Source organism: Vigna unguiculata, chromosome 11 (assembly GCF_004118075.2).
Source record: "Vigna unguiculata cultivar IT97K-499-35 chromosome 11, ASM411807v1, whole genome shotgun sequence".
Lineage (NCBI taxonomy): Eukaryota > Viridiplantae > Streptophyta > Magnoliopsida > Fabales > Fabaceae > Vigna > Vigna unguiculata.
Window position 1 is genome coordinate 40,676,387 of NC_040289.1, and position 25,293 is coordinate 40,701,679.

Below are 25,293 nucleotides of genomic sequence, written 5' to 3' on the forward strand. Positions count from 1 at the left end.
TTACCTAATTAATGGAGAACGCCTTGGGTGAGAGCAACATAGAGAGGAGGGGCAGAATTCTTTAATTTAACCTAGCAAATTCATCATTCAGACATAAAGGTGTGAGGAACACTCTATTAAACTCAGAATAGGAACAAGATTTCGAGTTGAAATCTGGAATTGGACCTCAAAGCGAAATTGGGAATTTACCTGGGAGAAGGAAAGCTAAGAGTGGAGGCAGCAGGAGGATTGGTCGTGATCACTTCTCCAGAATGAGTATGGAAAAACTGAAACTGTGAGATATGGAAGCAGAAAGAAGAGGAGCTGGGAGGAGGTTGGATTGCAGAGAGTTGAGAGAAGGAGAGAAGTGAGGTTTCGGTCTTAAGGGAAAAATTGAGAAAAATGGGGTTTCACACCTTGGGATGATGAGAATGATTGGGGTATTTTAAATATTTACTTAGAAATTTGAGATCTATTATACCAATTAGCTGGTTATTTATTTTATGGATGTATTTTATATAGATTAAAGAAATGTAACATATGAAATATTAATAATATCTTAATATTGACTTTTTAAATTTAAATAATAATTAGTTATATTTATATTTTTAAATATTGTAAGGTTTTCTAAATATTAATTTCAAAAAAATATTAAATAAGTAGTTTTAATATATATGTGAGCATAAATAATGATGCAGGCGGGATTAATAGACAACAATGAATCTGTTGAAGTGGGGACGAGATTTGTGTATGACTCTGTTTATATAGGACAATTTTGTACAATCTTCTAAATGTTATATTAGTTTTATATTTTGAAAAATAGTTTATTATATAATTTGAAATTGTGAATATGAACTATACTTAATATAGGGTTTACACTATTATTTAATTATTAGTTCTATGAAAAATATATAATGAATACGATTTCCTACTTGATATTAACACTATCAAAATTCATATATAACATTATTTTAGCATGCGTAAAACATAATATTAGCAGTTTAATTATTCATAAAATCAAAGAAAAGTATTAGAGTGGTACATTTGGTGAAAGTTATTAATAAGGGTAAAGCCCCAGTGAAACACACTATATTTGAATGTGGTGTTGAAGCAATTTCGTTTTCATTCAACACTGAGTCTTTGACTTAAATATATTAGTGATTCTATCACATCTAATAACGAGGAAATAAATTGAACACCGTTGTACTGTCAAATATAAACATTCTACGGCAAATGAGTAGAAGGTGCAGTACCCTGATAAATATTCCAAAGGAAAATGAGTGGAAGGTGCGATTATGCACTAAGGAGGAAGGTTCAGTTGAACCGGGTTCATGGTTGACGCAAAGTTAAGGAAAAAATAAAAATATGAAGGACGATGATACTACGACTTTTATTTTTTTACTCTTATCCTTTACTTTTGACTGTCTGATTGACGTAGTTTATTATGGATCATTGATTAATGTACCACTATCTCTCTTTTTTCTTTTAAAAATCAGTAATCCACACTAAATCACGTTAGAAAATAAATGATGAGAGTCAAAAAATAGGAGGGAAAGTATAATTTTTCTTATTACAATACCTAGATTTAAAAGGGAAGATTATACTTTGATTTCCGTCCTTTACTCTCTGACGTGACTTAGTGTGGGTAATTGATTCTTTAAAAAAAAGATAATGGTATATTAATCAATAACTCACACTAAACCAAACCACGTCAGAAAGTAAAGAATGAAAGTTAACAAATGAAAATCATGATACCATTGTCTATTTAAAAGAATGTTTGTGACTAAAGAGGATGAAAAAGAGTTGGCATGACATACAAATGGTAGAATGCGGCTAATATATGTTGGGAATAGTCTAAGTGTGAGTCAAAAAGTCTCACATTGGATATAATAGACAAAGTTAAACACTATATAAGAATAAAGACGTATAACACTATTGTCTTAAGATTTTGGGATTAAAGTGGTGTCAAATGTCTTATATGTGTAAGACTAATATCATATAACTATATGGAATCTCAATAACCATGACTATAACTATAATTCATATATGAAAAAATATAACCCAACAATATATCAAATATATCATGGGAGTCTCGTTTGTACAATTATTACTTATTCATCAACATAAGTAATTCATTTCAACATTTAGTTATATTTAATTTACTTTTCTTAGTATTAACATTAGCCAAATGATGTTTTAGATCTTTTAAGATAAATCACCGTTGTTCCATGACGTTTGCAAAAAATAAGAGAATAGTGGACAATTTATCTTCTTCAACATAAATATTATTGCTACATTTATTTTATTGTTAGATCATTTAGGTTAAATTAAATTATTATCATTTGAACATAAACAGTATATGAACATAATTTTTTTTTTCTTGATCACATATTTTGGATTTAAGTAAAAATGGACCTATTATTTTGAACCTTTACTTTTCGTTTAATAAATTTATTTTGACTTTATTAATTAACCAGAATTTAGTTTAAGATCATTCATACACTACGTTGTCGAACTCTTGAAGAACGAATTCAGTAAAAGCAAATAATTATTTCAATCATCATATGTACAAAGATTTTAATTTAATTTATCATTGACTATTGCATAAAATTAATACATTAAAAACGGAAAAATTTAGAAAAATTTAGTAAAAGAAACTGGGATTGAATTTCATCTATCTCTCTTGTCTGTAATCTGGATCGATATAATACATAACATATGAAAATACTAATATTGATACAACACTCAAAAATCATTTATATTGATCCCTCGCGTATAAAATTCATAAGATTAGCTCCTTGAATATTGATTCCTCACATATTCAACAAACTATCTAGCATTAAGGTCAAGTGTTATAAGCAATTGATATATTGAGATCTATTCCTAGCATCACAGTATATCAAGTATCATTGTTCAAATCAGATTTTCATAAATACTTTCCAGTCAGATCTAAAAATCAAAATCAAGACTTCTATTGATCAGATAGAATCAAACATTAAGAACAGAACAATAATACCAATATTGAGTAAAAACATAAATGCTATATATAAATATCACGAGATTACATCCAAGTTTGAGTATATTACATTCAATCCCAAGGAAAGAGATTAGCCACTCATGGTAGCCATCAAAATCCTAAGAGCTAAAGAAGAAGAAGAAGAAAATGAGGAACTGTGTTCTGCTTCGTGGTCGCAGCTCTCCAGATCTTCAGGTTTGAGTTTCTTCTCCAAAAACTCCCCCTGCACTTTCTGATTCAAGGAGTATTTATACTCCACGAAGGTCTTGCTAAAGCCACCTGAGTCTAGCTTAAGCGAGACGGAATACTTCAAACTAAAGAAAGAGTCTCGCTTGGGCGAGAAGTGTTGAAGAAAAGATTTCGCCTAGGCGAGCTAGAGTACTTCGAGCTGAAGAAACGGTCTCGCTTAGGTGAGATTGGCAGCATCAGTTCTCGTTTGGGCGAGAGTGGTGGCAAGAGATGATCTCCACTGCACAAGCTCTCGCTTAGGCGAGAATGGCGGCACTAGCCTTAGCTTGAGCGAGATTGTTTTGGTTTGAGCGACCTTGGCAAAATTTTTTCCCTATTTTCTCTGTTTCTTACTTTCTCCTTTGCTCCTCTTAAGTTCTTTCCTCTTTCTACTATACTTTACCTTAAATTTACACAAAACAAGGATCAAGTGACTTCTTTTCAACAAAAGCTTGGAAACATGTGACTAAAGTTCATTTTACTTAAATTAGGGAAATCAAAATCAAATGAACACAAGTTAAAAGCATATTTTTAACCTTTACTTTTCGTTTTATCAATTTAGTTTGACTTTATTAATTAACCAGAATTTAGTTTAAGATCATTTATACATCACGCCACTCCACAACAAATAATATCTCTTTTTACTGTAAAATTGATGAAGTATCAAAGAAAAACAAGTCACTTTATATATGTTATTTCATTTTTTCTTATTAAAAAAAGATTATTGTTGTTTCACGTAAACATAACCGGAGAATTCCAATGCTTCCTAATAATGTCATTATGATTATGATTCATGCAAGACTTCTCCTCAAATTTTGCCAACTTCATCCAAAGTTAACATTCAGAAAATATGATTTTTTAGTGACCTAATATTATTAAATAAACCTAGAAAAATTGGTAAAGGTTGGAGACAATTTTATATTAAAAATGGCTTGAAAAAGGAAGATATTATTGTCTTTGAAGTGGACAACAATTTCATACACGTAAATTTTGAAGTGTTTATTAGTGGATATTTTTGTCATTAACTTTGATTATATTTTGTCATCTAATTTTTTTATTTTCTATTGAACTTTGGTTATGTAGTGCTTTTAAAATAATTTTATTCCTCTATTAAATATGACAACATATATTAATTTTAATTATGATTATTATTATTCTTATAAAATTTATTCTCTGAATTAATATTAAATGTAGTTAAAAGAGTTATTAAATGTAATTATAAAAAAATACCAAGCGGCAGCTCTACATATATTTAAAGTCTACATAAGAAAAGGAGAGGTTGGAGTGTTGCATTTGCAATTTTAATTAGTTGGTCTTAATAATCAAATATGTGTGATAAAATACATCTTTTCATTTTAGAATTTTGTATCTTGGGAATTACAAGCAAGGTACATAAATAACCCTGTGGAAGAGGAAAAACAGAACATAACTAAGTCAATTACATAACTGTTACAACCAAATTTAGTTTCCAAGAAAAAATTAATATAATATGCTAACCAAATTTAATTTTCAAGGAAAATCTAATATGCTAATAATATGAACAGATAAATATATTGAATTGTACATCCAAACAATAATATACCGAATATATTAAATTATTCGACCAAACAAAATATAAATAAATTTTATTTTTAATTATGTTAATTATAGTACTTATAACATCTTTTATTAAATAAATATATTTTCTGTTTGATTATACTTTGAGAATTTCAATTAATAAACACATATATTACGAAAAAAAAAATTCAAGTTACAATAAAAATAATTAATTTCAACCAATTTTATATTAATAGCTATTATTTTATTTCACAATATAACTATAAATTTTATATTATTTGTTTGTGTCCGAACACAAACACTATCAATTAAATTCTTATAAAGAAATTAAAGTATAAAAATATAAATAAAAAATAAATTCTTACTTTCACTTACTTATTTTATTTTAATTATTCAATAAATATGAAAAAATAAATAGTATAACATTATCTCATAAATTATACATTAATTATTTTTGTTTACCTCTATTACAATTCATAATTTTTTTTCCAAAATTACTATTATAAAAAAATAATACTCAACAAATTAAAAAAAAGGATTTACTTTTATATTTCCAAATTATACTCAACACAATACTATATCTATTTTTTAAGCCAACAAATTCAAAAAGAAAATAAAATTACATTTATTTTTTTTTATTTTTCCAAATAACACCTAAAATAAAACTGAATACACAATAAAAAATCTAATTTTTTTTCAAATTAACCTCTAATTCAACCATTTTTTGAAAAAAACAAAAATAAAAAATAACACTTAAATCTCTTTTTTTAATTTCAAAAATCCTAATTCATCAATTTTTTTAAAAATGAAAAAAAAATTAATACCTAGATAGAATTCGGTTCCTTCTAAACCGAATTCCAAAATCCAACTAAGATTGAAAAAAAAAATGTCCTACCACATGGAATTGGAGTTTTGAAGACCGAATTCTCACCTAAAAAAAGTATGCTATTGTGTAATTTTTACGGTGGTAATAAAAAAAAGCAAAATGTGCTGTATGTGTAAAAAAGTAAGTTGAAGGATTAAATTGCTGTATAACATGTGACCAGATATATTAACTACTCACAAAATGTGGAAAAATAAATCAATATCTTATATATATATTATTCCATCAAAAATGATATTTTGACAATTTTTTCTTACAACATGAGATGTCTTTTTAAGTGATTTTTAAATATTGAGAATTAAAAAAATGAAAAATGAAAAACCACTTAAAAAATGACATATAAAATTATAAGAAAAAGTTGTCAAAATTTAATAGTCAAAAAATATTTATCTTATTTTATTGCATCTAATAACACGACTGAACACGGTATCTTAAATATAAATATTCTAAGTCAAATGGGTAAAAAGTGTAGTGTGACTGAGCAATCTAAATGTCATACCGTGATAAATATTTCAATGAAAACGAGCGGAAGTTGCGATTATTATGAACTTACAGGGAAGTTTCGGTTGATTCCGGATTTGGATTATCTGTTCGTTTTTTTTCTGTATTGTTTCTTTGTTTTGTTATCAAAATGCTCGGTAGAAGATAACAATAAAAAAATCAATAAAAAATCTGGATTCATCGAACCTGTTCATGGATGACGCAAAGTCAATAGAAAAAGAGATCCTGAATTCTTTATAAATTTAATTACCTGTTAGTTTTAATAAGTTAATACAAGGATGGTTATGCAATATATTTAAGTGTGCCATTAAGCAATATGTAATTAAATATTGTATCGTGATAAATATTATAACTTTGAAAATGAACGGAACGTGCGATTATGCACTTAAGGGGAAGGTTAAGCTAAACCGCGTTCATGGACGCCAAAAGTATGGAAAAAATAAAACCTTAAGTATTGATCCCAAGTCTTTGTACATTCTTGATTGCAGACACTTTTCATATTATACATTTGGATATTCTTTTGTATGAGATTGCAAGCTACACTCTTTTGCTTTTTCTGGTGACTTAGTAAATCCCTGTTACTCTTCTTCCATCACCAACCACAAACACAGTATCCGAATCTACACCACGTTCCGGCTGGAATGATGGCGGAGAGTGTAGTTTCCTTTGTTTTGGATCGCTTATCTCAGCTTGTGGCACGCGAAGCTAACTTGCTTTATGGCGTGGAGGACAGGGTTCAATCCCTCCAGTACGAACTTCAAATGATGAAAGAGCTGCTCAGTAGCACAAGGAGCAAGAAGGGAATGGAACATACAGTGTTGAACCAAATCAGAGATGTGTCCCACTTAGCTGAGGATGTCATCGACACATTCGTAGCCAAAGTTTCCATTTACAAGAGAAGAACCATTCTGGGGAGGATGCTCCGTGGCTTTCACCAAGCAAGGTTGCTCCGCGACGTAGCCGAAAAAATAGACAAGATCAAAACCACTCTCAACGAAATACGCGACAACAAGGACAAATATGATGCTTTCAAAGAAACCAAGAATCGATCCGCCGCAGAAGAGGAGGAGGAGGAGAAAAGGGCGCAATCAGTGCAGAAGCTAAGAAGAAATGTGGAGGAGGAAGATGTGGTTGGCTTTGTCCAGGACTCCAAGGATGTCATCAACCGACTCCTGGAAGGTGGTTCAAACCGTAAAGTAGTCTCTATCGTTGGCATGGGGGGATTGGGGAAGACCACCCTTGCCCGAAAGGTCTATAACAGCACCCAGGTGAAGCAACACTTCATGTGTCACGCGTGGGTTTATGTGTCAAACGAGTGCAGAGTTAGGGAGCTTTTGCTTGACCTTCTTAAGCATTTGATGCCAGATTTTGAACAACAATGCAGAGGAAACAAGAAAGGTAAGAAAAACACTCTAGACATTAATAGCTTGAGTGAGGAGGAGCTGAAGAAACAGGTGTGGAACTGCTTGGAGAGAAAAAGGTATCTTGTGGTGGTAGATGACCTGTGGAAAAGGCAGGATTGGGAGGAGGTGCAAGATGCTTTTCCAGACAACAACAGAGGCAGCAGAATATTGATTACAAGTCGTTTGAAAGAGGTGGCTTGCATGCTACCCATGATGTTCCTCACTATCTTCAATTCCTCAATGAAAAAGAAAGTTGGGAGTTGTTTCGCAGGAAAGTGTTTAGGGCTGAAGATTACCCTTCTGATTTGGAGGCTCTGGGAAAGCAGATGGCTCAAAGTTGTCGTGGTTTACCGCTCTCTATCATTGTCTTAGCGGGGCTACTGGCCAACAAGGAAAAGTCACGTAGAGAATGGTCTAAAGTGATGGGTCATGTTAATTGGTATCTTAGTCAAGACGAGACCCAAGTGAAGGATATAGTTCTCAAACTCAGCTATGACAATTTACCAAGGAGACTAAAACCATGTTTTCTCTATCTTGGGTTATTCCCCGAAGACTTTGAAATACCTGTTACGCCGTTATTGCAAAAATGGGTTGCTGAGGGTTTTATACAAGATACAGGGAGCAGAGACCCAGATGACGTTGCAGAAGACTACCTGTACGAGCTCATTGATCGTAGTTTGGTCCAAGCAGCAAGAGTGGATACTAATGGAGATTTGATAGTGATTCGGGTTCATGATCTTCTTCGAGATCTTTGCATATTAGAGAGCAAGGAGGACAGAGTTTTTGAAGTTTTCACAGACCATAATATTCTAATTCCAACAAAACCTCGCAGACTATCTATTCACAGTAAGATGGATCACTACATTTCTTCAAGCAACAATGATCATTCATGTGTTCGTTCCCTGTTCTTCTTAGGCTCATATTACTATATTCGAAGTTGGGACTGGAAATGGCTTTTTGAAAGATTGAAATTGGTTCGTGTGTTGGAGTTTGGAGTAAACGGCTCTAATAAGATCCCTTCCGATATAGGGAACTTTATCCATTTAAGGTACCTTAGAATACAATCACACTATGTTCCATTTGTTCCAAATTCAATACTTAACCTTTGGAATTTACAAACCATAGACCTAGGTCCTTCGAGGCATATCGTTCCAATTTCTTTCCCTGCCCAAATATGGAAACTGAAACATTTAAGGCATTTGAATGCACCACGGGCTATTAAGCTGCGAGGCAGTTGTTCAGGATCAGATGAGAAGATGTGGAATCTTCAAACAGTTTTTACCCTGGTGCTCAATAGCCAAGCAACATCTCTGATAAAAAAAGGAACATTCCCCAATGTTAAGAAGCTAGGGTTGATAGTGACTTCTGAATGCGAAGGTGAATTACCCAAATTGTTGCAGAGGTTACAAGAATTAAGTTATTTGAACAAGTTACTGATTGTCCTCCGAGATAGAGATGATGCAGGTGTAGAGTACTCGAGCGATGAAAGTGTGAAAAGGAACAATGGTTTGAAGTCACAAGAACTGTTACGAAGCCTAGGACAATTGAATTGTCTAACTATCTTAACCATTGGGAATGCTTTTGACCTTCTAACCTGTGCGCTCGCATTCCCTCCAAACGTTACAGAGTTAACATTGTCAGAGATTAAGTGCATCAATGATGAGGGGATGAATGGTTTAGGAAATCACACCAAACTCAAAATTTTGAGACTTTTGGGCTATCCAACTTCGTCTGGGGATTCCTTTGTCCTTAATTGTGGAAGAGATAGCTTTCCACAATTGGAAGTGGTTGAAATGGAAATTTTAAAAGTTACAGAGTGGAAGTTAGAGAATGGTGCAATGTGGAGGCTGCAGAATGTGGTGATCAACTATTGTAAAAGGTTAGACGATCTCCCAAATGAATTGTGGTCTTTGAGTGGCTTGAGAAAAGTTGAGGTGAAGAAACCCTCTGTACAAATGGCTCGCATGCTAGGAAATTTAGAAATAAACAGTGGGTGCCAACTCGTAATAGAAAATTAGGACGTGAATGTGTATTCCAATAGTGAATAATAGTTGTACAGAGTGAATAATAAAATAATTACATTAATTTAATAATAATTAAATTTAAATTAATGGTTATTTGGATTGTAAAAGTTATAAGATAGTTATTTTAGTTTTAAAAAATAGTTATTTAAAAGATAAATTTAGAATATAAATATTTAAAGATAAAATTGATAAAATAATTATTTTAATTTTAAAAAATATTACATAAAATTAAAAAAAAAAAGTTAATTTCCATTACTACAAGAGCGAATAGTTTATTTTAAATTTGTTTGAGAATATTTTACAATATTTTGTCATGTAAATAATAGAATACCCAACATGAAAATAAAAATAAAAATAAAATTATTGATCTATAAATAATAATTATAAAAGTTTAAGATTAATTAAATATTACTATAACAACTTTTCAAGATATATCCACATTAACATATCTATTTCAATAGTTTTATATTTTTACTTTTTAATTTCTATCATAAAAATTGAAGATGGACTAAAAGTTTTATAATATATAAAAATGAGTAAAATAATCGTATATACATTTTGCCTCACTCAACAACAAAGAATATTTCACTTTATTGTAAAATTGAATTGACTAAATATATTAAAGCAAAACAAGTCACTTTATATATATTTATTCACATTTTTTTATTACCAACAAAATTTATTGTTGCTTTATTACTACTTAACCATAGAATTCCAATGTTTGGTAACAATGATATGCACCTTCAAACTTCATTCAGAGTCAAGGTTTATAAGATGTGATTCTTTAAAGACTTAAAATTAGAGTCAACTATAAAAATTTTATTATCAAATAAACCTAGAAGTTCACAGAGATTGGTAAAAATTGAAAGCAATTTTGTACTAAAAATGTCTTAAAAGAAGAAAATATTGTTCTCATTGAAGTAGACAATGATTTTATACATCCAAATATTAAAGTTTTATTCATGTGTTTTTTTGTTATTAACTCTGACAATATTTTTATTTTCCATTGAACTTTGACTATTTAGGGCTCTCTAAATAGATGTATTCCTCTATTGAATATGACAACATATAATAATTTTAATTATGATTATTATTCTTATCAAATTTATTATCTGAATTAGCATTAAACGTAATTAAAAAAGTAATTAAATGTAATTAATAAGTTTTCTATTTTATTTGTTCGTATGAGATATTAGTAACGAGAAATTGTTAGATATATATATTTCGTCAATTTGATGCAAGCAGCAGCCCTAAATATTGACAACCAAACATGTAAAGAAGATTTGAAGGAATTTGTAAGGCCATTCAAAATGTTTCATTTCTTCTGACCCAAAATGTAAGGGGTTGTCCTTGCGAGTGAGCCTAAGAGCTGGCCCAGTAGATAAAAACCACCATTTGTTGCCTTAAGTCTCACTTTTCATTCTTTTTCAGAAAACTTAAGGCTGCAGCCGTCAACTCCTTTGCTAGGGTTTCTGCCTCCGTTGTTATGTTGAGCCAGGAAGTTGCGTTACTCCATGTAAGTGACCTTCGAGTTCATGCTAGTTCCCTTTTTATAATCTTTTCGTAATCTGCAGTAAGAGCCTTGGTTAACCCCATTTTTATGGTTTTGTTCCACTCTCGTCTCAGCCCTGTAATTCATCCTTAGAGCTGTCGTGCTCGTGGTTGTGCAGTCGGGGTCTTCGCTAAGTTCTTTTTCCAGGTACGGGGAAGTTAGAGTCTGAGTCCTGATTATTTTATGGCTGGGTTAGAGTTTGTTAGACGATGTATGCACTATATGATTGTGTTGAATGCGTGAACTGCCATGTACTGTCTTTTGGGTGCGAACAGGTGACTCTTACAGGAGAAGAGTGGCGAGACCTATTAATCTCGCCCAAGCGAGCCGGTCTCGCCTAGGCGAGATGAACAGGGAACTCGCCCAGGACTTTTGCGCGAAAGGTCGCCCAAGCGACCAGCTCGACTTTTTGAGCGAGCGAGCATCTTGCCCAGGCAAGAGGGGTCTTGCCTAAGCGAGATCCCGCGTGTGCTCTTGCTTCCTTTTTCGAGCCCTCGCCTAGGCGAAGGGGGCTCGCCTGAGCGAGACCCTTCAGCCTGAGCGATGTGCTGGGCGAGACAGTGCTGTGTTTGGGTGCTTGTTTATTCTTGGATGATTGATATTGGTTTGGGTATGAATTGTATGATGAGAAACATGTATATAATGGAGTATTATGCATGCTTGGCATGAATCATGAATTGTAGATGATGGGTCTGGTATGAAAGTTGGCATGTGAACTAAGTGAGTTAGTTATTGTTAAAGTGGCATGAAAATGAGATGAGTTGAGATCCTATGAGCATGAATGGTTTATGATGAGTTGGAATGGGTTGGGCCTGGAAAATGAAAGGCATTGGCTTTAAAGGTTGGTACGAATTATGTATATCTATGCATGGTGAATATTCTTTGGCTGTGTGAATATGGTTGATCTGTGTCAATGCATAATTCCTTGGAGTCTTTAGGTGATTCCATGGCCCTTGTTAGTGGGTCGGGACGTAATTCCATGACCCCTGTTAGTGGGTGTCCATGGTGGTGCCCCATCTGTATAACTAGGTAAGGATTCAAGGTAAGGTTGCATCCTGATACTCTAAGGAGTCAGTTAGTCTCACCTAGAGCGGACTGACACTTGTGGTAAGAGTAGCAGGAGGCTTGAAATTCATTAAGGGCTAACCTTGTAGTGAGGGAAAATCGATTCATTGTAACACTTGTAACACATTGCTCGGGGATGAGCAGAGGTATCCACCACAAGTGCAAGTATCCGCTGAATTCGACCAGGTTATACGTATCCGGATGAGTCGAGTCGAGTCGTAGTGTACTGATTGAAAGGTCATAACATGCTTGGTTGTTGTATGGATATTGGATGATGAAAATATATTTGACTGTATGATGAAAATGTTGTTTGGCTCTAGCTGACCCTGTTTGTTGTATAATTGTCTTGTATGTGGTTCTTCTTTCTTGCGATGATCATCAATTTGATTAATGGGAGCAGATGGGCGAGGTTCTCGTGATCAGCAAGGGAATGACGATTTCGCTGCTTAGTCATCTGGGCTGGATTTTATTCTCTTCAGGATTTCCTTAGGACTATGGCCCATGTATTGTTTCATGCCTTCTGGATCTACTCTCTGTTGTTAGACTTTTATTTAGTTTTCCTTTGGCATCGTGGTGTGCCCGGTTTGTAGGGGTGGTGTTAAGAACCCCAGGACTATGCTAAATTATTATCTCTGTGTGACGTTTCTTTTAATTTTTGCGTATTAAATTAAATGGGGCGTTACAGAATTGACAACCAGAAATAGTTTAGATATGAGTATATAAATGGAATTGTTTTAAAGAATGGCAGTTATATATATATATATATATATATATATATATATATATATATATATATATATATAAAATCATACAAATTTTGTAAGAAAAAATGAACAAAAATAATTCATTAAATTAATGTGTATTTGTTTTTCGTTCAAACCTTTTAATGAATTCAGTTTAACCTCACGAATTAAGCAAAATAAATTAATTGACATATATATATATATATATATATATATATATATATATATATATATATTAACCGTTGTTTCATTTAAATTTAAATTTTTTATTTTCACTGACTCAATTACTATATGATATTTGAAACAAATGTACGATAGAGCATATTTTACAAAAGAAAAAACGATAAGTTAAATACATTTCACGGTAAAAATGGTGAAGAATTATTATTCAATTTACAAAAATAAAATACTTATATAATTTTAAGTACATTTTCATGAATTTAAATTTATATAATAATCATTTTTTTATTTAGAAAGTACAGGAGAATACTGGTTTACATGTTTTTTTTTTTTTTTTGTTGAAGCTAGTTTAGTAGAAGGTTATTTATGCTAAGAAAAGAAAAGACAGTCAGTGACTAAAAGCAAAAGCAATAATAACAATAATGCAAGACACATTTACACTTTTTTCTTTTTTTTTAAAGGGAGACTGAATTATTAATGGAATAAAGGTGAATTCGAAAAAAGTAGTAACATTTGAAGAATATGATATAACAAAATTTATAATGCTTGACAGCGGAATCCCCATTTAAGTTAACTCCCCGTGATTAGAGACATTCACATCCAAGACAGAGACATTTGAGGGTACATAAGTTAGGATAATTTTTGTTTTATTAATTTTTTCACGTTTAGTTTTTCTTTTGAATTGTTTAGCTTCTTATGTTTTAAGCTTCTTCTAATATTTCTCTGTTCTCTTCCATTTAACAAAATATCTCATATTTTCGCATTATATTTAAGTTTTTTTTTAATTTTATTATAGCATTGGTATGATGATTTAAAAAAATACAAAGGATTTTTTTATTTGCTTTTTATTATAGCAGCAGGTTAAGATTATTGCAACCAGTTTTCGCAGTATATATTTGGATGTTCTTTGGGATGTGGTTGCCACCTACACTGCATTGCTTTTTCTGGTGCCTTATTAAATTCCTGTTTCTCTTCTTCCATCACCAACCACAAACACCGTATCTAATGGCAGAGAGTGTAACTTGCTGTATGGCGTGGAGGACAAGATCCAGTCCCTCCAGTATGAACTTCAAATGATGAAAGAGGTGCTCAGTAGCACAAGGAGCAAGAAGGGAATGAAACATACAGTGTTGAACCAAATCAGAGATGTGTCCCACTTAGCTGAGGATCTCATCGACACATTCGTAGCCAAAGTTTCCATTTACAAGAGGAGAACCATTCTGGGGAGGATGCTCCGTGGCTTTGGCCAATTAAGGTTGCTCCACCGCGTAGCCGACAAAATAGACAAGATCGAAACCACTCTCAACGAAATACGCGACAACAAGGACAAATATGATGCTTTCAAAGAAACCAAGAATCAATCCGCAGCAGAAGAAGAGGAAGAGGAGGAGAAGGAAAGAGCAAAATCAGTGCAGAAGCTAAGAAGAAATGTGGAGGAAGATGACGTGGTTGGCTTTGTCCAAGACTCCAAGGATCTCATCAAGCGACTCCTGGAAGGTGGTTCAGATCGTAATGCTGTCTCGATCATTGGCATGGGGGGATTGGGGAAGACCATCCTTGCCCGAAAGGTCTATAACGACACCCAGGTGAAGCAACACTTCAAGTGTCGTGCATGGGTTTATGTGTCAAACGAGTGCAGAGTTAAGGAGCTTTTGCTTGGCCTTCTTAAAACCTAAAAGAAATAAACATAGCTCTTATTTTCAGATTTAACTTTAAAGCAATTTCTACACCCAAAGAAAAACTGATCTAAACATAATCTATATGGTAACAAATGCAGAAATCAATATTAGCAGTTCTGAAGATAAATGCTCAATGTAATAATTCAGTAACTTTCTGAACTCCATTCTTCTCAAATTCAACACACCAGATCTTGCTATCAGTAACTTCCAAATAGGAGATGAATGAATATGGAAAATAAACATTTTTCAAACAATCCAGACTGCTCAGGGACGTAGAAACCACAACAGAAAAAGACAATAACAGTTTCTTTGCCTCCTCACCAAATCAAAATCTGACTGTACTAAGCATCACTAAACAAAAACTGCTACTACCCATAAATAAAGCAGTAATATGAAGTATTTTAAAAAGTAATATCGAATAAACAAAAAAGCCTATATCATTCAAAATGTGCAATAGAAGATATAAGACAAAAACTTTAACTAATCATCCTATAAATAAAATTATAAAGGCAATAGAAGCACTAACAGTGTTTCAAACCACCATCACCACCTCTCTCTCGTTGTTCAAAGAATCAGAGCATGGAAGAAGGTACGAAGCAACACCAAAATCAAAATCAAGCATGGAAGGCAGCAACATGTCACTCCATCCATCGTCTCATCATTTATCTCCTTGATTGCCTCTTGCTAATGCAAAACAAATACACAATTACATCAATATATTTTATTCACGACAAATTGCAACCAATTATTCCATATATTTCAAAATATCTAACTAGGAAGAAACTATTATGAGGTCCAAAACCATGAGGTTCCAATTCTAAAGTGAAGAATGCGTTTACATGTATGTTGTATACTGAAGATTGGTTGGAATCTCATGTTTTTAAATCATTTAACAATTTCTCACTTAATAAAGCAAAGCATTTGAAAAGATAGAGTTAGATACTACCTCTGGATCTTTATTTTGTTTCACAACTACACACTTGGAAGCACTAATACTAGCACTTTTTAACAAGCTACGCGCACTGTAGTTTGATCTGGAGGTTCCATTTTGAGCACCTGTCGCATCAGACCCTGGAACATTTTCAATATCGTTCTGTTGTTTACTTTCATCCTTGGGAGCACAAACTATCTCTTTGCATAAAGTGAAATTGCATATAACTCCCACAGTACCATAGAAAAGGTTCACAGACTTGTCTACCAATCTCATCTAAGAAAAGACACTAATAAACTGGACATAAGATTAAAATCCATGAGTAATAACAAATATTAAACCAACCAAATCTCCAAAAAACAAAAAAACAAGACAAATACTGTTTAATATGTAAGTTGGTAATCCAGTATTTGGACATGTTGGACAAGTTTGAACCAAATGTTTAACCAAGACTTGCCTAGATAAGGAGACATGTTGTCTCTGCAATGCAATGGAGTGCTTCGTTCACTGTTCCCATAATGCTCCTCAAGATGTGCAAACAGTCTCTTGAACTGATCAACCCCACTATGCAACAAGATAACATAGAATTACCGACTAATAACCAAAACAATGACAACTTAAATTTCAAAGAACCTCTGCACTCCTGGACAAATACAAATGAAAACAAAAACTATGAAGCAATTTACAAATTTGGATTGAATCCTTATCTCACTACCCAGCTGCTACTGTTATGCATCAGAAAAAAGAACCAATCAAACCTTTAAAACTCCAAACATGTTGACTACAGGTCAAACATATCAAGCAAGAAGTATTCATTCAAACATCAGTTTATAAATCAGCACAAACAACCTCACAGTCAATGTATAACTCATCCTCTCATGTGTTTCAGGCTAGTGTTTGTATTTCAGCAAAGCACATCACGAATTAGCTCTAGCATAGGCTTGAAGAGCCTCTAACACACTACTCATCATCAATACAACTCAAGATCAATAGGACTTATTTTCAGCTTGTAATGTGGCCAAGGTAAAGGGTAAGATATGGAAAAGGATTCAAGGCTAAGCACTAAAGAGAAGTGAAGGAACAATGGGGAGAAATTTGAAAAAATCAAGTGTAAGGTCATGCTCCTCAAGACATCACACAGATTCAGACATCACTCTCTTACTTTCATTTTTTCCCTTCTCATTCTCTATTTTTTCTTTTTCTCTCTTTTCAGGTACAATCAAACAATTTATTTTTCTCTTTCATTTTTCTTTCTCAAGCCACTTTCAAACTTTTCAGCACATTACAAATGATCTCCGTAAGGCCCACTTACATTACTGCCCTTATTTTAAAAGGCTACCCAAAATCAGTTGGGCCTAGGGCTGGCCCAAAGGGAAACCAGACCCTAAATCAGTCCTAACACACTCATTCTACTCACTTTCAGAAACAACCCCCTCTTCCTTAGAACTGCAGCCGTCTCTCTCTGCTAGGGTTTGGTACGTCAAGCAAGTTCGAACTCAATTCATTTTTTCCACGTAAGTTGTTCCCTCATCCCGTGCTGGCATTTTTCCTGCAACTGTTACTCTGGGTAACTTATATCCCTAATGTTCCTTTAATTTTTCCAACTCCTTAAGTCGTTCCTTGAGCTGCCTTGCCCCACTGTCTAGAGTCGAGGTCCTATTCTAGCCATTTCCAGGTAAGGGAAGCTAGGGATCTTTTGTTTAAATCTGATTCTTGTTCATTTGCCACTGTTTTCATGATTGTATGGTTGTTGTGCTACTATAAAATGTTGAATGAACGTGTATTGCTGTTTGGGGTATGATTGTATGGCTGTTGCAGGGAGAACAATAGCGAGACCTGACGTTCTCGCCCAAGCGACCCAGTCTCGCCTAAGCAAAAACACCCCTCGCCCAAGCGCGAGGTTCCTTGCCTGGGCTACACATGCAGCAACGTGCCTCAAGCCCCCACGCGTCCTCGCTTAGGCGAGCCTCTCTCGCCTGAGCGAGATGGTGTCTCGCTCAAAACGAGAGCTCTCCGCTTGAGCGAGAGCTCGAGCACGAGCTCGGACCTGTTTCTGCAAGTCTAGCCTAGGCGAGACTGGGTCGCTTGGGCGAGAACGTCAAGTCTCGCCACTGTTCTTCCTGCAACAGCCATACAATCATATCCCAAACAGCAATACACGTCCATTCAACATTTTACAGTAGCATAACAACCATACAATCATGAAAACAGTGGCAAATGAGCAAGAATCGAATTTAAACAAAAGATCCCTAGCTTCCCTTACCTGAAAATGGCTAGAATAGAACCTCGACTATAGACAGTGGGGCAAGGCAGCTCAATGAACGACTTAAGGAGGTTGAAAAAATGAACTGAGTTCGAACTTGCTTGACGTACCAAACCCTAGCAGAGAGAGACGGCTGCAGCTCTAAGGAAGAGGGGGTTGTTTCTGAAAGTGAGTAGAATGAGTGTGTTAGGGCAGACTTAGGGTTTGGTTCCCTTTGGGCCAGCCCTAGGCCCAACTGATTTGGGGTAGGTGATGGTTCCGCTGCTTAGCCTCTGAACTGGCTTATATTTTTGGGCTTTCCATTTAGGGCTAAGTCCCATGTATTGTCTTCTCTTGGAATTTATTTAAATTATTATCACTCTCTTACATTACTTTGTATCTGGCATCGTGGTGTGCCTCTGTTATCGTCCTTTAAGTACTTGGGATATTTGTAAAAGTGACATTATACTCCGTTGATCTTGCTTCTTATATTATACTATGTGACATTTCCTTTATTTAGCTTTATAAATTAAATGGGGTGTTACAATCTCAATGTTACAGCAACTTGCACCACACACTTGAATCTTACCAAAATCTCCCAAAACAGTTCCAAAGCCCCCTTCACAGCTCAATAGCAAGGTACATAGAGTTTTTCTGGTCTAAGGGATTGAAATGAGCAGGTCAGTCACAAGAACAGGTCAAAACAGGCTCAAAAATTGGGTTCAATGGTAAATGATTCAAGGTAGGCTTTATTTGGTCAAGTGGCTAAAGAAACAACAATGGCCTAATATCATCTCAAGAGTTGTAATTGAAAACAAGCTATGTCAACTAGAGTCAATTCAAGTTCTGTCAAAAACTAGAAATCATGAGCGCATCACACACATTAAGGAAACAATATGGCTCAAGTCTCACAAGGTAAAAAATGTCATACTGATCTAGAACTGAAGTTATCAAGAAAAATTTACTATACTTAACAATGAATGATTGCATCAAACAGTTTGAAATATCCAAACTTTGAAAGTTGGCAATGTAACATTATCCCCATGTGTAAAATCAACTTAGGTAGCGAGAATAAGGCTCAAACATACTATAACAAGTTTTAAAACAGCACAAGGAGTTCAAAATCTAAAACCTGAACTCAAATCATCAATAAAGACTAAAACTCACCTTAAAACCAACAAAAGAAAGTCAAAAGTAGACTTAAAACCCAAGATCAGCATGTTAGTAATTCAAGTTGGAACAAAAAATCAAAATATGGTTAAAAAAAGCTTTAAGTAAAAAAAAAACAAATAAATAAGATTACTCAAATATAAAACAACATTACTCCAATAAGGTTAAATAATTATTCGTTCAAAACAAACAATCGTAAAAACAATACAAAATCACTAATCACTCACCTTGTAATGTTGAATTTAAGACAACAAGCTACACCACAAATAAAAAACAATGAGTAAAACAGAACAGTGAAGAAAGTAAAAGCAGGACAACTCTAGGCTATACATAAATCAACAAAAAATAATAAAAATCTGCAAGTAAAAACAAAAGAAAGTTAAAACCAAGGTTAGATATCCACAAACAACAATAAAATAATAAAATCTGACTACGAATCTGCAACATACTACATTTGAGTAAGAAATGAAAACTTCACTTTAAACAGCAAAAGAAATACTAAGCAAACTGTCTAGCAAGTTTAAAACATAAAAAATGAACCTAAAACCAGGATTACCTACTCAAAATACAATGGAAATCACAACATCATATATGCAAATAGGAAATCTCAATAAAAAGGAAAAGAGAACCATAATGTAACTCTACAAGGATCGTCTTCAAAAATTGGACTGCACTGTTATTAGTTACGTGAATCAACCTATAACTCCTGGATGATCAAACTTAAAACCAAATCAAACAAAAGTGAAGTATTAGTTTAGTTAGTAAATTGTAGAAAGTTAGTGAAAACTTAATAAAAAGGAGACGTGTCGGTAAACATGTTAATAAAACTAAAACAACAAACTAAATCTAAATCTAAATTGAGAACACTTTTAGGATCAAAAAGTTGCTTTTAGAACCAACCACACCATCGGTCAAATCTAATTTAACCCTAATTGCAGCACGAAGTGGAACAACACATCTAACTATACAAAAACCTGCTCTTGAACCTGTGACCGTTACTATTCCAAAAATTAACCATTAACCTCAAAAATTCACTCTGAAGGGAGGTCACGCCTAGCAACATTCGATGCAAATTAAGAAAGTAAAATATGAAAGCAACATACCACAACACAACACACAACTCAAAACTGAAAAACACAAACCACAACACCCTAAGCACAACACTTCGTGTATCCTGAGCAAATTGTCAATAATCTCAACGTACAAAGACATGGACAGATAGAAGCCCTACACTCTTGTACTAGGTGTCATTATCCAAAACCCTGACCCCTAAAACATGACACAACGCACACAACAAAACAAAGGACACAACAAACAACTAAAAACACATAGCTAATAATACACAACACATAACTCAAACCACAAAAATACACACCACAACACCCCATGAACCATAAGAAAATTGTCCATCATCTCAATGTAAAAAGAATAAGTATGGACAGATAGATGCCCTATACTTTTGTATTAGGCGCCATTATCGAAAACCCTAACCCTTAAATCCCCCCTTACCCGTAACACCCCCTCCCCCCAAACCCCCATAACTGCTTAACCCTTAAATCCCCCTAACCCGCCCACTCCCCACCCCCAAAACCCCCCAACCACCACCGCTAAATCCCCCTCTCCCCACCTCCTAACCCCTAAATTCTCGCAACCCCCACCCCTAATTCCCCCTAACCCCTACATCCCCTAATTCCTAACCACTACAACTACCACTGAATGCCCCTAACCCCTAAATTACCATAACTCTCTAATCATATATGACACGATGGATGATACATGCGTTAGAGTGTAGTCGACAAACAAAACACAGCACAACAGCATAACACAATATCACACAACAACACATAGCACACAACAAGATAGCAACACAACAGCACATCAAAACACAACAACATAACTGCACACATTAGCAAACAAAAGCACAACACACAACGCACAACACACCACACAGCTAATAACACACGACACAACTCAAAACACAAAATCACACACCATAACACTCCAAGCACACATCCCATGAACCCTAAGCAAATTGTCAGTCATCTCAACATATAAAGACTGAGTATGGAAAGATGCTCAATACTTTTATATTAGGCTTCTTAATCGAAAGTCAACCACCTAAGCATAATATTACTCGTATAAGGTCAGACAATTATTAATTTGAAACAAATTGACATGAGAATAACATTAGATAATTAATCATTCACTGCTACAAAGGACACAACAAACAACTAATAACACAGATAATAATACACGACACACGACACAACTAAAAACACAGAAATACACACCACAACATCCCATGAAGCATAAGAAAATTGTCAACTATCTCAATGTAAAAAGAATAAGTATGGACATATAGATGCCATATACTTTTGCCATATAGACAACAAACAAAACACAGCACAACAGCATAACAACACAATATCACACAACAGCACACAACAACAAGCAGCACAACAAGAGAGAAGCAAAACAGCACAACACAGCACATCAGAACACAACAGCACAACACAACGTACAACGCACAACACAACACACAACACACAGCTAATAGCACACGATACACAACTCAAAACACAAAATCACACACCATAACACCCCAAGCAGACACCCCATGAACCCTAAGCAAATTGTCAGTCATCTCAACGTATAAACATTACTCATATAAGGTCAGACAATTATTAATTTCATACAAATTAACATGAGAATAACATTAGATAATTAATCATTCATTGCTGCAATTGAACAAAGGACAACACAAACGACTAATAACACATAGATAATAATACACAACACACGACACACAACTCAAAACACAAAATTACACACCACAACATCCCATGAACCATAAGCAAATTGTCAATCATCTAAATGTAAAAAAAATAAATATGGACAGATAGATGCCATATACTTTTGCCATATACTTTTGTATTAGGCGCCATTATCGAAAACAACACACATTACAACAGCACAACAGCACACAACAACACACATCACACAACAACAAGCAGCACAATAAGAGAGCAGCACAGCAGCACAACAACACAGCACATCAGCACAACACAACACATCAGCACACAACAGCACAACAACACAACACATCAACACACAACTAATAACACATAACAATCAACACACAAGTAATAACACTCAACACAACACACAACACACGACACACAACTCAAAACACAAAATCACACACCATAACACCCCAAGCACACACCCCATGAACCCTAAGCAAATTGTCAGTTATCTCAACGTATAAAGACTGAGCATGGACAAATGCCCAATACTTTTATATTAGGCTTCTTTATCGTAAACCAACCACCTAAGCATAACATTACTTGTATAAGGTCAGACAATTATTAACTTGAAACAAATTGACATGAAAATAACATTAGATGACTAATCATTCATTGCTGCAATTGAAGAAATTGTTTGCCCTGGGGAGCCATGAGACATTAATGCCAATAAGGGTGGGTGCACATGAAAAAATAACGTTGGAAATACCCCGTTAAACGTATAATATGCATTAAGGCCACCAATCTACACCTTGAATAAAAAAACAACGATACGAGAAAGAAAGTTCCATCATAAATAACATATACAACTAATTATATTTAAAGGAAACTTACAATTGCTTTCCTTTGACCACAATTCAAAAGATATCTCACAAATCATCAAACATCACATACGAACAAAAATTCAACCACTGGATAATGTTAGAGAATAAATCCAATCAATAAAAAAATCAAATCTTTAAACTAAGAACTTAAAATTTTATATCGAAGGATGAATTAAACACCTTATTATTGAAGTTTCATCACTCATTTCTTGGATTGAAGCCCTCTCCCTCTCATATCTCCAACTAAAAATAATTTCAAATTGAACAAAACATTAATAACAACAAACGAAACTATGGCTCAAATTTCAATTTTTCTTAAACAACGAAAAATTAATATAGTTAAGATTAGTGGTGCATGATAAATTTTACAGAATAGTCGAATACTTTAAAAACACTTTACTTTAGGAGCTTATAATACTTGACATTGTACTTCAGTAAAGTCAAAATGGATAGAAATAGAATAATTACTAAGTAGAGGTTGAGAATCATAACTGCTTCGACTTAATGCCTGCAATAACAAAAGTAATACAAATATGACAATAATAACTGTGGAAACACAGGAAAAAGGTACAGAAATTCGAAATTGCCTTGTAATGTTGAATTCAAGCCACCAAGCTACACCACATAAAAAATAATGAAATGATAAAGAAATCTCAATCATAAAGGACAAATACAACATATACGATTGATAATATTACAAGAAATAGGTAATTGAATGTAACATAATACCTTAAGAATGATCTTCAACCAAAAGATTAGTAAAATATTGATTATTAACATTCAATGGTGAGAAATGAATAGAAATAGAATAATTACTAAGTAGAGGTTGAGAACCATAACTACTTCGACTTAATGCCTGCAATAACAAAAGCAATACAAACATGGCATTAATGATGGTCGAAACACAGGAAACAAGTACAGAAAGTCGACATTTACCTTGTAGTGTTGAATTCAAGCCACCAAGCTACACCACATAAAAAATAATGAAATGATAAAGAAATCTCTATCATAAAGGACAAATACAACATATACGATTGATAATATTACAAGAAATAGGTAATTGAATGTAACATAATACCTTAAGAATGATCTTCAACCAAAAGATTAGTAAAATATTGATTATTAACATTCAATGGTGAGAAATGGATAGAAATAGAATAATTACTAAGTAGAAGTTGAGAACCATAACTGCTTCGACTCAATGCCTGCAATAGCAAAAGCAATACAAACATGGCAATAATGATGGTGGAAACACAGGAAAGAAGTACAGAAAGTCGACGTTTACCTTGTAGTGTTGAATTCAAGCCACCAAGCTACACCACATAAAAAATAATGAAATGATAAAAAAATATCTATCATAAAGGACAAATACAACATATACGACTGATAATATTACAAGAAATAGGTAATTGTATGTAACATAATACCTTAAGAGTGATCTTCAACCAAAAGATTAGTAAAATATTGATTATTACCATTCAATGGTGAGAAATGGATAGAAATAGAATAATTACTAAGTAGAGGTTGAGAACCATAACTGCTTCGACTCAATGCCTACAATAACAATAGCAATACAAACATGACAATAATGATGGTGGAAACACAGGAACCAAGTACCAAAAGTCGACGTTTGCCTTGTAGTGTTGAATTAAAGCCACCAAGCTACATCACATAAAAAATAATGAAATGATAAAAAAATATCTATCATAAAGGACAAATACAACATATATGACTGATAATATTACAAGAAATACGTAATTGAATGTAACGTAATACCTTAAGAATGATCTTCCACCAAAAGATTAGTAAAATATTGATTATTAACATTCAATGGTGGAGCCAAACACTAGGTTACAATTCCCACTTCTGCAAGTCTCTAATTCTTCACTGACCTTATCAGTTCAATTAATTCTCAGCAATAATGAACTGGAACAATTCCACAACGAAAATAAAATAAACTCACAATAAAGACCAAAATTTCCTGTATCAGGAATTAGGAAACAAAATGCAAAATCCAAGGAAGTTCAGAGTCCATGAATTCAACTTTCACCATTCTAACCTGAAGTGTGAAAACCTTTTTGCAAAGATCTTCTTCAAATATATTGCAAGATGGTTCAATCACCTATAAAAATGAAGAAATGAAAAATGTAGTAAGATCATAATAACTTAAGTCAGCATGTAATTTTGGAACTTACAATTCATTTCCTTCGACCACAGTTCGAAAGATCTCCTACAGATCCTTGAAAAATGCTAATCACAACCCACTTTTAATGTTTGCTTGATTAGAATAATGGCTAGAGAAAGAGTTCGAAAATAAAAATCATAATCTTTAACAAGGAACACAAAATTTTGGATCAGAAGTTGTATGAAACACCTTATTATTGAAAATCCAACTTCCATTGCTTGGATCTACATATCCTCCCCTTCTCCAACTGAATGCAATTTCAAATTCAACAAAACTTTGATAAGAACAACAAACGAAACTACATCTCAAATTACAATTTATAGTAAG

At 33.7% G+C, this 25,293-nt stretch overlaps 2 protein-coding genes and 1 pseudogene across 5 annotated transcripts in view; 2 read left to right on the top strand and 1 right to left on the bottom strand.

The window, feature by feature from the left end:
• Positions 1-25,293, bottom strand: part of LOC114169556 (ubiquitin-like modifier-activating enzyme atg7) — a 52,167-nt gene that overhangs the window by 19,643 nt on the left and 7,231 nt on the right. The window contains exons 12-13 of one of the 4 annotated variants that reach the window (XM_028054759.1): positions 19,381-19,408; positions 16,199-16,305 (exon numbers count right to left, since the gene is read on the bottom strand). The exons of 1 other annotated variant lie outside the window; for it this stretch is intronic. The gene's annotated coding sequence lies outside the window, so the exon portion shown is untranslated. Of the gene's footprint in view, positions 1-16,198; positions 16,306-19,380; positions 19,409-24,916; positions 25,076-25,155; positions 25,214-25,293 lie in introns of those variants that run through there. 2 more of the 4 variants (XM_028054757.1, XM_028054758.1) reach the window with 2 other exon arrangements.
• On the top strand, positions 6,557-9,652 carry LOC114169555 (annotated as a pseudogene).
• LOC114169557 (disease resistance protein RPP13-like) lies at positions 13,913-14,841 on the top strand. Its single transcript, XM_028054764.1, has one exon. The coding sequence runs from the start codon at positions 14,205-14,207 to the stop codon at positions 14,805-14,807; it is 603 nt and encodes a 200-aa protein (XP_027910565.1). The 5' UTR covers positions 13,913-14,204; the 3' UTR covers positions 14,808-14,841.

Bases quoted from the DNA above. Each gene is read 5' to 3' on its own strand.
- LOC114169557 (XM_028054764.1), top strand. From the start codon at position 14,205: ATGATGAAAGAGGTGCTCAGTAGCACAAGGAGCAAGAAGGGAATGAAA.